This window comes from Ranitomeya imitator, chromosome 3, assembly GCF_032444005.1.
Source record: "Ranitomeya imitator isolate aRanImi1 chromosome 3, aRanImi1.pri, whole genome shotgun sequence".
Lineage (NCBI taxonomy): Eukaryota > Metazoa > Chordata > Amphibia > Anura > Dendrobatidae > Ranitomeya > Ranitomeya imitator.
In genome coordinates, this window is record NC_091284.1 from 512,514,731 (window position 1) to 512,531,238 (window position 16,508).

General features: G+C 39.9%; 1 protein-coding gene across 12 annotated transcripts in view; it reads left to right on the top strand.

Annotated features, from left to right (window-relative positions):
• Positions 1-16,508, top strand: part of ABI3BP (ABI family member 3 binding protein) — a 746,713-nt gene that overhangs the window by 494,935 nt on the left and 235,270 nt on the right. For 6 of the 12 annotated variants that reach the window (XM_069757702.1, XM_069757705.1, XM_069757707.1 and 3 more), the window contains exons 9-11: positions 9,754-9,831; positions 10,871-10,948; positions 13,121-13,195. In XM_069757702.1, coding sequence (XP_069613803.1) covers positions 9,754-9,831; positions 10,871-10,948; positions 13,121-13,195 — 231 coding nt within the window. The remainder of the gene's footprint in view (positions 1-9,753; positions 9,832-10,870; positions 10,949-13,120; positions 13,196-16,508) is intronic. The other 6 variants (XM_069757704.1, XM_069757709.1, XM_069757712.1 and 3 more) reach the window with 2 other exon arrangements.

Sequence of the window (16,508 nt, forward strand, 5' to 3'; positions counted from 1 at the left end):
AAAGAATAGTACAGGAGGACATTTGTTAGGGGGTGGGAAGTGTGATGAGTCCATAGATAATTTTCAAGTCTTGAAACATATTCTGAATTGGATTTAGGTCTGGACTTTGAATGGCCATTCAAACACATGAATATGCTTTGATCTAAACCATTGCATTGTAGCTGTGCAGTATGTTTAGGGTCATTGTCCTACTCCTTCCATTTTTAGATGCTGAATTGAACAGTGCTCCGTGAAATGTTGAAAGCTTGGGCTACTTTTTCATAACTGAACCATGTATTAATCTTCTCCACAACTTTATCCCTGAACTGGTATGTTGCTTGTTTTTCATGATGCTGTTTGATCCCAGTTTTCAAAGAACAGCTGTAGTTATACTGAGAATAAATTACACACAGGCAGACTCAATTGACTAATTATGTGACGTCTGAAGGCAATTAGTTACTCAGGATTATATTAAAGGGTATCAGTCTACAGGGGGCTAAATACAAATACATGTCACAATCTTCAGATCAATATTTTTAAAATAATTAGAAAACCACAAAGAATTTTCTTTTCACTTCACAAATACTTGCTACTTTGTGTTGGTATATCACATAAAATCCCCCAAGAATACACATATATATGGAAGAAGTGAGCAACGAAACGGCATCTGTCGGGTGTGAGGGGAACACTGCATGCCATCCTGAGACCACTTACCCTCTATGGGCAGGTAAATAACAGACACTTTGTCTATATATTACTTCAATTTAGTGATAGGATTAGGTAACCACCTTGGATTGGAAGTACCTCAGCATATGTGTACTGCAGAGCCCTATAGTGGACTGCATTGTAACCTGGGGGTATCTATTCCCCTCTTGGCACTAGCACAGCAGGAATAGTATGATCCCTATCCTCTATCTCATCTACCTTCCTATTATCACCAACATCTTTTAATAATGGTCTTGCAGTCTTTTTTTAATTTTAAATGTCACGGATCCCTCTCCATGGTGTCACTAATTTGTCACGTACCCGCTCTCAGCACGTGACTTGGGGTTGTGCCTGCAAGGGTTAATCTATGTCCCCACTCTGTCCAGCATTCAACCTCTTTCCTATGCTGCAATGGGAGCATAAATCCCACACCGACCCAGGCCACACACCCGCTCATACACATTGCTACCACTCACCGAATACACGGGCGATGAGTCCTGGAAATAGTACTAATACTGTCTACCACTCATACGGATCATACAGTTTAAGGCTATGGATTCTTTTAGAACATTCAAGGTTCAACTTGTTAAAGTTTTATGCTTTAATACAAAAAGGTTGAGTGCTTACAGTAAGAAAAAGGTATCAAAATATGATAATAAAAAGACATACAACTATGCAAAACAGTACAAAATAGCAGGAGAAAAACTTACAGAAATAGCTAACTTGTAGTCTGCTTCTGCTCCCTGAGGGGGGGTGAATATGGAGTTGGTGGAACACATCAGCTTCGGCTGCCCTCACATGTGAACAATTTTTGCATGTATACAAGCCAAATTTATAGAGTCAACCTGGAGGTCAGATTTCTAGACCAGCCCCTCAAGTTGATATTCTAATTGCTTGTTTTTGATTGGACCATGGCTGCGCCCCCAATGAATATATTATTTCTCTGAGATTCTTCCAGTAAAGCTTCCCACATATAGTGTCAGACTGTAAATGACATCTCTCTTCCAAAGAGCTAGGAGGTGTCAAATGTTCCCTTTCTTCTTGGATCACAGCACGACCCCCTGGTGAGATTTGGAGACAGAAGTCTGCTGTCTCAGGAAAATACACATTAACACCTGGGTGAGACCTGCCTTCAGGACAAATGTTACATTATCACTAGTCACACAACAAACCCATACATAGTTCACTGCACACATATATATATATATATATATATATATATATACATATATATATATGTATATATATATATATATATATATATATATATACTGTATTTTCTGGTGTATAAGACTACTTTTTAACCCCTGAAAATCTTCTCAAAAGTGGGGTGTCGTCTTATACGCCAGGTGTCGTCTTATAGGGCAGATGCGGAGTAATCTGCGGTCGCCGCATATTGTGGGGGGAGCGGTCCCAATGACGAGGTGAGGGGGCGCCTCACTGGGAAGGTGTAAGTGAAGCAGAGGCAGAGAAGGAGATAATAGGATTCAAGGGCGAGCCAGATGAGTGAAAGAGGAGGGTTTTTCGATGCACAGCATCGCTCTCTCTCTTTTTTGCATACCCCTGGCATCCCAGACGCTGACAGTTTGCTTCACTTACACCTTCCTGGTGAGGCACTCCCTCACCTCGTCATCGGGACCACTCCCCCCACTATATACGTCGACCGCAGATTGCTTCGCACCCACCCTATCAGATGACACCTGGCATATAAGACAACCCCCGACTTTTGAGAAGATTTTATATTTTAACTGGAAAAGTTGGGGGTCGTCTTATACGCCCAGTCGTCTTATACGCCGGAAAATATGGTGTATATATATATATATATATATACATACTTCACCACACCTCCCTCCTCATGAACATGAATGGGGGTTGACTTACAGGTCAGCTCCCGAGCACGTATCTGGTTTTGCCCCACCTTGGCGAGATAGGCCATCAGCATTGCCATGATTGATTCCTTTCTTATGCTGAATTGTGAAATCATATTCCTGTAATATCAGACTCCATCTAAGCAATTTCCTGTTGTCCCCAACTACTCTGTTGAGCCAACTTAATGGGTTATGATCTGTGATCACGGTGAAGTTGCGCCCATTATGACAGAAAATACACAAAAATGACACCATTCTAAAAACTGCACCCCTCAAGGTACTCAAAACCACATTCAAGATGTTTATTAACCCTTCAGGTGCTTCCCAGGAATTTTTGGACTGTGGAAGAAAAAATAAACATTTACTTTTGTTTCACAAAATTTTCCTTTAGACCTTTTTTTTTTTTACTTTTTGCAAGGGTAACAAGAGAAAATGGACCATAATTTTAGTTTTTGTGCAATTTCTTCTGAGCATGCCAATACCCCATATGTGGGGGAAATTTACTGTTTGGGCACACGGTAGGGTTCAGAAGGGAAGGAGTGCCATTTCACTTTTTGAATGCAAAATTTGCTGGCATTATTAGTGGACACCATGTCATGTTTGGAGAGCTCCTGATGTGCTTAAACAGTGGAAACCCCCAATATGTGACACCATTTTGGAAACTAGACCCCTTACGAAACTTTTCTAGTTGTGTTTTGAGCACCTTGAACCCACAGGTGCTTCACAGAAGTTTATAACATAAAGCCGAGAAAATAAAAAATCACATTTTTCCCAGATAAATATTTTTTAGCTCCAAATTTTGCATTTTCATAAGGGTAACAGGAGAAATTGCTCCATACAATTTGTTGTGCAATTTCTCCTGAGTACGGAGATATCCAATATGTGGGGAAATACTACTGTTTGGGCACACAGCAGAGCTTGGAAGGGAAGGAGCACTATTTGACTTTTGGAATGAAAAATTTGATAGAATAATGAGCGGATGCCATGTTACGTTTGAAGAGCCCCTGATGTGCCTAAACGTAGAAACCCCCCACAAATGACACCATTTTGGAAACTAGATCCCTTTGGGACCTTATCTAGATGTGTATTGAGCACCTTGAACCCACAAGTGCTTCACAGAAGTTTATAACGTTAAGCTGTGAAGAAAAAAAAAAAAAACATTTTTCCCACAAAAATCTTTTCAGCTACAAATTTTGTATTTTTACAAATGCAAAATGATAAAATTGACCCCAAAGGTTGTTGTACAATTTCTCTTGAGTTCATCGATACCCCATATGTGGTTGAAAACTACTTTTGAGGCACAGTGCAAAGCTCAGAATGGAAGTAGCACCATATTACAGTGCAGATTTTGTTCCACTTGTTTGAGGGTGCCATGCTACATTGGCAGAGCCCCTGAGGTGCCAGAACAGCAGAACGCCATAAGTGACCCCATTTTACCAATTAAACCTCTCAATGAATTCATCTAGGGGTGCAGTATTTATATTGACACCACAGGTGTGTCACAGATTTTTATACCATTGGGCAGTGAAGAAAAAATAATTTACATTTTTACACCAAAATTGTGTGTTATCCCCAAATTTTACATTTTCACACTGAAAAATGGGTAAAAATGACACCAGAATTTGTTACACAATTTCTGCTGAATGTAGAAATACCCCATATGTGGCTTTACAGTACTGCTTTGCCATACAGAGAGACTTGGGAGTGACGGAGCACTGTTTGCCTCCTAGAGCGCAGATTTTCCTAGACTAGTTTGTGAATTCCACATAAAGAGCCCCTAAGTGCTAGAAAAGCAGAATCCCCCTCAAGTGACCACATTTTGAAAATTAGAGTGAAAATTGCAAACTGCCGTTGCAGTGACCAGTATGTTGTAGTCACCAGTACATTATGCCCAGCTCATGCTTCTGGAAACAAGCATCTGTAAATAGGCATGCTCTAATCACTACAGAAATGCCAAACATGTGGGCACTAAATGTGGTTTAGGCACACTGGGGCTCAGACGGGAGGGGGGGAGTAATTGGATTTGGGAGTGGAGAAGTTGCTGAATTTCTTTTGGTGGGTGAGGAGCCATTTCACTTTTCCAGAGCCTTTGTGCTACCAGTAACATGGAAGCCCCCTATATTTCCATTAACAGATGACAGACCTGAGTGAGCGCTTGCTTTTTTTTGTGAATTGAGTTGAAGCTTTTATTGGGAACATTTTACATAACGTTTGGGATCACATTTATCTGGCGCTCTACGCTGGCCACTTTGGGGTTTCTATCTAAATCTCTAAGTGATGTGATTCAGATGAAACCCCTGAGGGATCCATTCAATATAATGAGGCAGAAGAGTTACTCTGGATTCCGTCTGGCCTCTGCTCAGTGCTGGCCTTCTTTTCAGAAGTGCACAAAACTGTGGCCGACAGCACTTTTATGCAATTCTAAAAAGACTTACACCGCCGGATCAAAGATCCTATTGTGTCCACAGTGCCTCTATCAGCCTCATTATAGGGAATTTTCCACCAGGAGTTCTGTCTGAATCACATATTTAAAAGATTTACACGGAAACCCCGGTGTAAGCGCTCAGCACAGAGCGCAGGATAAATATGCGCCTAGCTTTTCTGTGATCTTTGGGAGGCAGAATGAAAAAATGAACAGCAGGTGAAGAATTGGTTTTATTTATTTTTTATGCCATTCCTCGTGCGATATAAGTGATTAGGTGATTTTATTCTTCGGGTTGGTGCGATTACAGTGATACCAGATTTATATCGGGTTTTTATGTTTGGCTGCTGTCACACACTAAAAGACGCTTTTGGATACAAAAACTAATTTTTGTAATAGAAAACTAGTTTTTGTATCACCACATTTTGAGAGCTATACTTTTTCCATATTTCGGTTGATAGAGTAATGTTGTGGCTTCTTTTTTTTGCAGGACGAGCTGATGTTTTTATTGGTACCATTTTCGGGCACATGACATGTTTTGATCTCTTTCTATTCTGATTTTTGGGAGACAGAATGAACATAAAACAGCAATTGATTTATTTTTACTGTTCTGCATGTGGTAAAATTGGTAAGGCACCTTTATTCTTTGGGTCAGTACAATTACAACGATACCCAATTTCTATCATTTTTTTCATGTTTTGGCGCTTTTACACAACAAAAACTATTTTATAGAAAAAAATAATTATTTTTTCCTCACTTTATTCTGAGAGCTATCACTTTTGTAGTTTTCTGCTTATGGATCTGTATGGCGGCTTGTATTTTGCGGGACAAGATGATGTATACCATTTTTATTTATATCCGTCTTTTTGATCACGTTTTATTGCAAGTTTGTTCGCAAGTATGATGATAAAGCATTGTTTTTTGCATCGTTTTTTGGTTATTTTTCTACAGTGTTCACTGAAGAGGTTAACTAGTGGAACCGTTTTAGAGAGCGGATTGTTAGTGACGTCGCTATATCAAATATGTGTACTTTTATTGTTTTTTTATTATTTACATAAATAAATGTATTTATTGGAAAATATTTACTTCTTTTTTCATCTTTAGGGATTTTTTAAAAAACATAAACTTTGTACTTTTTTTTTTTTACTTTTCTACATCGTCCCACAATGGGGCATTACTATGTTACATCAAATCGCTGATCTGATACTCTGCACTGCAGAGTGTCAGATCAGAATCTGACAGGCAGGGAAGGAGGCATGCCAGTGTCTGCTCTCAGCAGGCGCTCACAAGCCACCTTCCCTGCAGGACACGGAAGGACTTCGCAGCCATCCTGGGGCCGGCGGTCTCCATGGAGACCATCAGAACTCCCTGCGCGATGCCCCTCTATGTTGCTGTCACTACTGACAGTGGCATCAGAAGGGTTAAATGCCCGCGATCATCGGCATTGCTGCTTGGTGTCAGCTGTCACATATAGCTGACACCCCCACCCAATCACGGCGGTGCTCAGCATGAGGCCGCGAGATCGGTGCGCTGTACTAGTACTGCTGTTTGCGGGAATGCATTTCTCACAGCAGTACTAGTACGACGCATGTCGGAAAGGGGTTAATGGTGCAGCAGTGGTATGCAAGTACTGCAATACACATTAAACACTGCCTATATGCCTGCTCTAATCTAAGCGCTCCCTCCTAGATCAACTCTTCCTGAACTGCTTTTAGAAGAGAGTGTGCTGAGCATCATGTCACTAGGTCTCATATTAGACCCGATGACGTAATGCGGCCGGCCAATCATAGTAATGCCAGTAGCCAACATAGCTACGGCATTACTGTGTATGGCAGGTAATCTTACATGTCCATTGGCTGTTTATCAGCCATAAAACATGTGGAGTGGGACTCAAGCATGGAGCTCAAGCACCCGCAATACTCTATCAAGTAACGAGTGTACCGCAGCACCCCGATGCTTCATCGAATATTGTGCAGTGGCGAGAACGCTTGCTCATCACTAGTAAAATCAAAACTAATAAATGGCTGAATTATTACACCCAATCAAAAAATGAAGGAAAGTTAATCAACAAGTTACCCAAAATAGTACCGTTAAAAAGTATAACTCATACCTTAAAAGCCCTCATACAGTTAAGTCAATCGATAAATACAAAAAAGTTATGAGAACTAAATGAAGGCCAAAACAGGCCATGTTCTTAAGAGGTTAATAGAATCCATGACATATAAAATCTATCACATGGTTGTTCCAATATGTGATGCCAGCATTGTCTCATGCAGCACTTCCACATGTTTTCCAGTCTGTTTATTGCTATAATAGAAATTATTATGAAAATTGGATCACTTACCCAGCCAGTATTAATAATAAAATCAATTTGAGAGAGCTTGAAGAAAAATTCCAGCTCCTGGTAAAGATAGTTTTGACTTTATTGAAAACTATATCCAAGGAAGATATGTACAACCTGACGCCTGACAAGACTTCAAGGAAAGAACCTTTTTTCTTATCCTGCCTTCTATTGTTTCTGTAAAATGTGATATTTTTAGTTTTTTTTTTACTTATTTCCTAAAGCATCTCATAAATTTACTGTTATCTGGATTTGTTAGATCTTGATGTATTAAAGTGGAGTTGGCCACAAGAGTTCTATGCAAAAGTATAGTTCCACTTTTTAACATTCTGTACAAAATATTGAGCAATTTTTTGACTGTTTTTGAATGATTATTGCCTTTGTATTGTCTGCATGCTCTAATAGGACACTTGGCTGATTTGTCAAGATGGAACAATCTGTATGAATATAACTGACCAAAAAAGTGGCCATAATGAAAGTATTTACAAAGTTATTCAACATTTTATTAAGAATTGACCACTGGAATCATCTTCATGACTTTTATATTTTTGCATACTCTAGTCTGCATTAAGCTTTCATCCCATTGTTGTCTTCGTCTTGAGTTAACAGTCCTTTATTCCACAAGCTGTTCTACAGTACTGGCTCTGCAAACTCATGTATTGGTGGTAGTAGTAAAGTATCTAGCTGCCGCTATGGTCTATGTTTCCTGGATTGAGGTGTTGTAGCATATATCAATTCAGGAAGTGGAAGCTTTAATCTGTGTTGCCATCATAGGAGAAAACATGCAGGATTAGTGATAGGCCACCAGAGAATGGATGCTTTAACCTTGCTGCCAGTTTGAGATCAAATTGATCCAAAATCAGTGGTAGGCCAATAGAGAGGGGTTGCCTATGCAGTATGTAATAAGGGTGTGTGCATTTTGACAGTAAGTGAGCACTAAGTGAAAAAATATATATCATCTAAGGCAGTGTATAGAAAAGAAAAAAAAACTCAGAATCTTAGTTGATACCTTCTATTAGCTGGCTGAAAAGATAATGAATGACAAATAGAATGCTTTCGAGACTACATAGGTCTCTTCTTCAGATATGTTTTAAAGTAAAATATTTTGTGCTACATATTTATGCACAAATGAAAATAGATATAGGGTTGTGAATAAGGCAAGAGATATAAAGCAGAATCATCAATATGAGTGGGAGAGTAAACAGTTGGAGAAAAAAATAGTTAAAGCAGCCAATAGATAAATATTCATTGGAGTAAGATTCTGCGAGGTCCTGGAATGATCAAGATATTGCCCTTTAGTTGTCTACATCTAACTTCTTCATGACATAGGGTGTACAAAAAAAACAAAAAGCAACAATTCACATTTTTTGATGAACAGACTTCATAAAAAAATAATAAGTACCTCAAGCTGGAATCAGTAAAAACAACCGCTTGTCATGCAAAAAACAAGACCTCATAAAGGTCCAGCAACTAAAAATAAAATACCGGTAGTCGAAGAAATAATTTTTTAGCTCTAAAATGTAAAAAAAAAGTACAACTTTTATATTTCTGACCTGAATAATCACGTTTCCTGACCATGAATGCTGTGGAAACACAAACCAAAAAACACTGATGGAGTCATGTTATTTTCACCAATTTACCCAACTTGGATTTTTAAACTTTTTCAGTACATTTTAAGGCAAAATTAATGCTATCATTCAAAACTACAACTTGTCCCCCCCAAAAAAGTCCTTGTACGGCTATTTTGAAAAACTTCTCGTAAGAAAATAGGGAACAAATAAAAGTGGGAAAACCAAAAAAAATCTGTCTGGACAGGGATAAATAAAATATATCCCACTGTAACGATTTGTCCGGGATGACCAAGATTCAGGTAGATAAGGAGCAGTGCCCCAAAGCAGCCATTAGCAATGTACAGAGCCTCACTGCTCCTGCTTTGCACAATGTTTGCATCCAGCTGCTGTCCCAGCAGATAAAGGCTGATCACTGGGGGGGGGGTGCCAAATGTAAGACCCGTACTGATCCTACAAATCGGTCACCAATATGTTGGTTCCAGACAACCCCTTAACGGCTTGACAAATGAGATTTTAAATGCAACTTCTAATATACCAAGTGGTTAAGACACATGTTGTTGTCATTACTAGAAACTTTTCGTTACTGCCACAGATGAGTTGCAAGTTTTTGCGTTGACATTTTTCACCCCAAGGGGTTTAAATACAATTGTAGCAAAATTGGCAGCATCAAAGATGCATTGTTCTTATTGGACTGCTCTGCTTTCTGTGACAGTTGTTTCTTTTCAACTTGTATGTAGAGCTTGGCGTAATTATTATTTATAAGTTCATCATTCTTTTTTTGTAGAAAATACTTATTCATCCAAGAATAGCATATTACAAGAAGACTGAAAAAAATATTTTTAATATGGCTTTCATTTTTTTTTGTAGTTGCCAAAGTTACAGAGTCTCCTCCAGTCTCTAAAGCTTCAGAAAAATTTGTTGTTGAAGAATCAGATCTCAAACCAGGTATAGTTTTGTATAAAAATAAAAATAAACATAAAATATTTCTTCAGAAGAGTTAAAAATAACTGAATATGTTCTTGCTCCTTTAAAGAGGTATTGAAGTCTGACATTTATGGCTCACCTACAGGATATGCCATAGGTGTTTGTCATATGCAGGATCCACATGTTGAGAACAGGGAACAATGGCTGTGGAAATGCAGGTCTCTTTTTCATTTTTATGTGAATTCTGAGAAATGCCAAGTGTGCTCAGCAATTTTTAGAACACTTACTGTATGAGCATATAATGTATTTTTTGGAGTGATAAAAAAAAGCAAAAAAATTCACATATATATAAGGCAATGGAAAAATGATTTTTTTATGTTCAATCTTTTTTTTAAACTTGAGCAGTAAATGAAGTGACCTGACTATTCTTCTAGCATTGTCCCCTTAGAAGCTGCTCATTATTAACATATGAACGTAAAAAAATACCATTTGCATATCTGCCACAAAACATGTCAGATAAGACCTAAGATGCTTCAGAAAAAAATACCACCGGTACTTTTCTGAAGCATCTTAGAAGGGAAATCTAAGCAGGTATACTGATGTCTAAAAGACATGGCATGCACATACCCTCATACAAATTAATGGAGAGCTTTCTATGCATAGCCAACTCTCCTCTGACAGACGAGCACAACAGGACCCCATTTTTGAGACAAATACTGGTCCCAGCAGTGGGAACTCCATCTTTTTGACATTTGTGTTTTATTTTCTGAATGTCATAAATGTTGCAAATGGGACGATCTCTTTACAGCTGTATTTAAAAAGATAAAGAATTATTCAACAATTATAAGTTACCTTTGCAAATATGAACAGTGCGTTTTAAACTAATTTGATTTTATTTATTACCATTTTTTATGTCCTCAAGTATGTTTTGTTTCTCTGTGTTTGTGTTATTAATAAACTCTCTATTGCAGGATTTCTAATTGTATAATTATTTGTTTGCTTGTGTTTATTTTTTCATAATCACATTTGTGTGTATCTATTTTCAAATGTTTTGTAACAGTTGCAAGCCAACCTATTGTGGAATCTTTTACTCCAGATTCATCAACTGGTACCCTAGAATGGGTCAGAGCAACCATGGGTAACATAACTTCCACAATTCTCACCATTATCTTCTTTCCTCAAGTTCATATTTTCCAGTGAACGATTTACATTGTTGCCTTTTTAGGAAACCATGGCTGAATTGTCATTCCACAGATATGAATCTTCTCCATTTTTCACGACTTCTTCTCTTTGTTCATCTAGAAATAGTTCATCAGCCACTGAGCTCATCTGACATTACTTGTACTGCATGTGGAAGTTGCTTCGCCTCTTATCTAGCATTTAAGCCATTGCTTTAAGCTATAGATTATTTGTGTGCATTGTGGCCGGCTAATTTACAAAGCAAGTGCGGTTTTATTATGTCTTTTTTTCAAAATCCCAAGTTCCCTATATTGTTTTTTTTTCTCTGAAACAAACGTGAATCAACTGCTAATGAATGAAATTGTTCTACACAATTGTGAACATCTTGGGCATTGATTTAGCAGAATACAGTAAATGTTTCAATTACATGTACTGCCAGAACAGAGAGTGTAGCTAGTCTTCAGGAACATGTTCCCAGCGTGTTTTATAATGACAGTGGTGCATTGTACATATATTGCATATTGTGCACACGTTGCGGATTAGCCTTAGGAATTTCTGGTGCGGATTCTGCCTCTCCTGGCAGAAAACGCAGCTGCGGATTTGTCGCATTTTTTGTGCGGATCCGCAGCGTTTTTTGTGCGGTTTTACTGCGGTTTTTTTGCGGATTTACTGCGTTTTTTACCCCTGTGATTTCTATAATGGAATGGGTACAAAAACGCTGCAGATCCGCAAAAAGAAGTGACATGCTACTTCTTTTAATCCACAGCGTTTCCGCACCAGATTTTCCGCAACGTGTGCACAGCTTTTTTTTCTCTCATTGATTTACATTGTACTGTAAATCAATTGCGAATCTGCAGCGTTTCTGCACCGCAAAAAACGCTGGGAATCCTCAACTCAAGGTTGGTAGTTATCCCATGTCACAGAGGGTCCAACTGCTGTGACCAAGATCAATCCCAAGAAATAGGGCCCTGAAGAATCCCGTATGAATATAGCAGTGGTCACTCATGCACACCCTTTCATTCTTATGGGAGTGCCGAAGACCAGCGCATCGCTCTGCTATCTCTGCTGGTTCCATTAAAAATGAATGTAGCTGCGGTGCGAATGATCAAACACTGCTCCACTCATACATGGCTCTTCCAGAGCTCCAGTTCTCTGGATCGGTGGGGGTCACAGCAGTTGAACGCCCAGTGATCAGGATTCTCTCCCCTATCCAGCTGATACTTCCAAACTTGAGATCACTTCATTAATGTGACCAAGATTATTGCTTATATTTATTTTAAATGTTTCATAACATTAATGTTAATTGCTTTAGAAATTGCTCAAAATTTATTGGGCTTGGGGATTACCTAGAAATGTCAGTTGGCAATTGTGCAGAATGAATCCTAAAAAAAATCTGTTTTTCGGTTTACAAATTATAGCAATATTAAGGATTGTATGCACTGACTATTAAATGACACATTTCTAACCGCATTGTATAAATATAACCAGTCAGTTTCCAAACTATTGTAGCATTCCAAGTCAGCCACAATAATTCTTTTGTGTCCACAATTATTCTTTTGTGTCTTCCGTCAAAAACTATTTAAAAACAAATGAAGCACTGCATCTAAATTTCCACTGTTCTATTTTACTCTTTTCTGACTGTCATTGCCAAACAATATCTCAAACTTTGGTGCTTAGTTCCATCTATTCAGATAGGTCCTTAGATATAGGGATGTCAGTGTCCTGCTGTTGCTGTTTTTTCAGTAAACACAATTATGACATTATTATTACTCAATTATTGCACATGTTCAGTATTAATACTGTTAGGCCTCTGATTTTGTATGCATTTTTCCAATCTGCCTTTAAGTCTGTGTGAATATATAGCATGTCAAAAAATTCTGCTAGTAAACATGAATTGGATTTTTTTATGGCTGTATAATATATTCCCCTTTAGAATTTGCAATGTTTACCTATTACTGGCTGTATGTTTTTGCATTTTATTTAATTGATGCAACGCTATGCATGCACATATGCAAGCTGTCTACTATCCTTGCATTAGCATCAGTATTCATCAATTTCTCCATGACATCCATCATTTGTTGCAGCCTTTTTCATGCAAATGCACCAACTGGATCTTTATTTGTACCCACAGTAACCCATCCTTTTTTCCAAGTAACTAATTTACCAGTTGAATCCTCTGCAACAGATGAACACACAGCTTCTTTGGGTAATACTATATCAATGTTCAATTCGCTTGCTTCCGTAAATAGAGTTTAGCATGAGTCTTAAAGTGAGTTTACATTAACTGATTTTGTAAGGTTAAACGACCACCAATTGGTGAATGCTTATCGATCGGCAGTCATTTAATGCTATTTTTACAGAGGCTGACTGCACTTCAGGTGTCCATTGAAAGAGCAGTAATAGATCGTTCAGTGTGTTTAGACTGCCATTGTCGTCAGCAGTACAGATCCTGTTTACACAGGGTGATGTGCTGCCAAGAGGGTTCTATAGATTTGTCAGGTGATCGGCCGCCTGTTTAGATTGCTTGATTATTGTGAAACGAGTATTCCTAGGAACACTCTTTCATATTAATAATGCAGTGCACATAAAACCTTATCTACGTTTGTTAGCGTCAGTAATATGAATTTAGAAATAGGTTCTGAATATCAAGGAATACATTCATTTAGTTGTTTCATTACGTAAGCTATCTTGGCACTCTGCCCTCATCTGTTATTTTTTGTTGCTTGTTTTTTAGTATTACAGTGTTATGTAGGGGACTTTTTTAGTTTTTTTTTCTATAGATATCTTGAGTCATATACTGTATATTCTATGTATTTTGTCGACAAGACATAATGATCGGAATTTCTTTGTTTAAATATTACTGAATGGACTGCTAGAAGTTAAATACATTCTAGTAGAGATGGGTTAATTTATTGGAGTGAAGTTGAATAATACGTGAACTTTACAAAAATCTGGTTTTCTTCTAGTTAAAAAAAATACCCACTTCACCAATCACCCCTCAAGACAGCTTCACTGCTTGGTCTCCATACAGTCCACAGAGTATATTGTTACCAGTGCTGTGCATTGCATATTTAAAGTAGGCCAAGACTTCCAGGCCAAGTCGCAGACGCAGTACATGCACATCAGGCCTAGTCATGGCTAGAAGTCCTGGCCTAGGGTCTACGATTAGGCCCGGGATGCCTCTGCACATGCACGTTGTAAGGTAGTGACATAGGTAGTGATAATCTGCCCAACCAGGCTTTTCCCATTGGGCCGCAGTGACATGTGGGCTGACAGGCCGCTGGCTGACAGCGCCTGCTCATCTGGCTGCTTGCCCACTGATGAGGACACTGGCCCATTTTTCCTGCCACCGGCCCTTTAAATCTGCGGGCACGGCGGCTTTGCAGGTGCATGTGCACAAGCATCAGTCAGTGCTTGCGAGCGATGCACCACAGTGACCAGAGGGGTTAAGAACGTGCTGACATTGACACGTTAGGACATTCTCTTTGTGGGCGGAGAGAACGAGCTCTGCTCTCCCGCCTCTGGCTGCAGCAGTTGGTTGAGCGCTGCAGCTTGAACGTATCAGGCATTATCATCAGGGAGTGGGACACACTCCGGAGCTCCAACCCCGCCTGTAATCACTGCTGTGTGTGTATTCAGTGACACAGTCTGGCTGGGTCTGGGTGAGTGAGTATAATCCCAGCCCAGAAAAACATTTCAATTAAAATACATCAGCACCTGTGGTGCTGAGGCTGATGTCTATACAGCTGCTGCGGGGCTGGGTATATACAGGTGCTGAGGCTGGGAGCTCTGATATATATACAGGTGCTGGGCTGGGACTGATGTATATACAGGTCCTGTATATACACCAGCCCCAGCACCTGTATATACACTAGCCCCAGCACCTGTATATACACCAGCCCCAGCACCTGTAATACACCAGCCCCAGCACCTGTATATACACTAGCCCCAGCACCTGTATATACACCAGCCCCAGCACCTGTAATACACCAGCCCCAGCACCTGTGTATACACTAGCCCCAGCACCCATATATACATCAGCCCTCAGCAGCCGTATATACACCAGCACCTGTGTACATACCTGCCCTAGCACCCGTATATACATCAGCCCCAGCACCCATATAAACATCAGCCCCCAGCACCCATTTATACACCAGCCCCAGCACCTGTAATACACCAGCCCCAGCACCTGTGTATACACCAGCCCCACCACCCATATAAAAACCAGTCCCAGCACCTGCATATACCCAGCCACCCTCCAGTGATCTCTGTGCCCCCCAGCTATGTGCCTCCCTGTGATCTCTGTCCCCCCCGTGATCTCTGTGCCCCCCACCCGTGATCTCTGTGCCCCCTTGTGATCTCTGTGCCTCCCTGTGATCTCTGCGCCCCCCTGTGATCTTTGTGCCACCCCCTGGTGATCTATGAGCCCCACTGGCGATGCCTGTCCCAACAGTGCTGTATATCCCCCTTTTTTGTTTCCTGCTCTACTGATAATAATAATAATAATAATTTTTTATTTATATAGCGCCAACATATTCCGCAGCGCTTTACAAATTATAGAGGGGACTTGCACAGACAATAGACATTACAGCATAACAGAAATACAGTTCAAAACAGATACCAGGAGGAATGAGGGCCCTGCTTGCAAGCTTACAAACTATGAGGAAAAGGGGAGACACGAGAGGTGGATGGTAACAAATGCTATAGTTATTCGGACCAGCCATAGTGTAAGGCTCGGGTGTTCATGTAAAGCTGCATGAACCAGTTAACTGCCTAAGTATTTAACAGTACAGACACAGAGGGCTATTAACTGCATAAAGTGAATGAGAACATTCTTTTTTTTTTTTTTTTTTTTTTTAAATAGGCCACACAGGGATCGTTACGTTAATGCATTGAGGCGGTAGGCCAGTCTGAACAAATGAGTTTTTAGGGCACGCTTAAAACTGTGGGGATTGGGGATTAATCGCATTAACCTAGGTAGTGCATTCCAAAGAATCGGCGCAGCACATGTAAAGTCTTGGAGACGGGAGTGGGAGGTTCTGATTATTGAGGATGCTAACCTGAGGTCATTAACGGAGCGGAGGGCACGGGTAGGGTGGTAGACTGAGACCAGAGAGGAGATGTAGGGTGGTGCTGAGCCATGGAGTGCTTTGTGGATGAGGGTAGTAATTTTGTACTGGATTCTGGAGTGGATGGGTAGCCAGTGTAATGACTGGCACAAGGTAGAGGCATCGGTGTAACGGTTGGTGAGGAATATGATCCTGGCAGCAGCATTCAGGACAGATTGGAGTGGGGAAAGTTTGGTAAGAGGGAGGCCGATTAGTAGAGAGTTACAATAGTCCAGACGAGAATGAATAAGTGAAACAGTAAGAATTTTTGCAGAGTCGAAAGTAAGAAAAGGGCGAATTCTAGAAATGTTTTTGAGATGAAGATAAGAAGAGCGAGCCAGTGATCGGATGTGGGGGGTGAATGAAAGGTCAGAATCAAGGATGACCCCAAGGCAGCAGGCATGTTGCTTT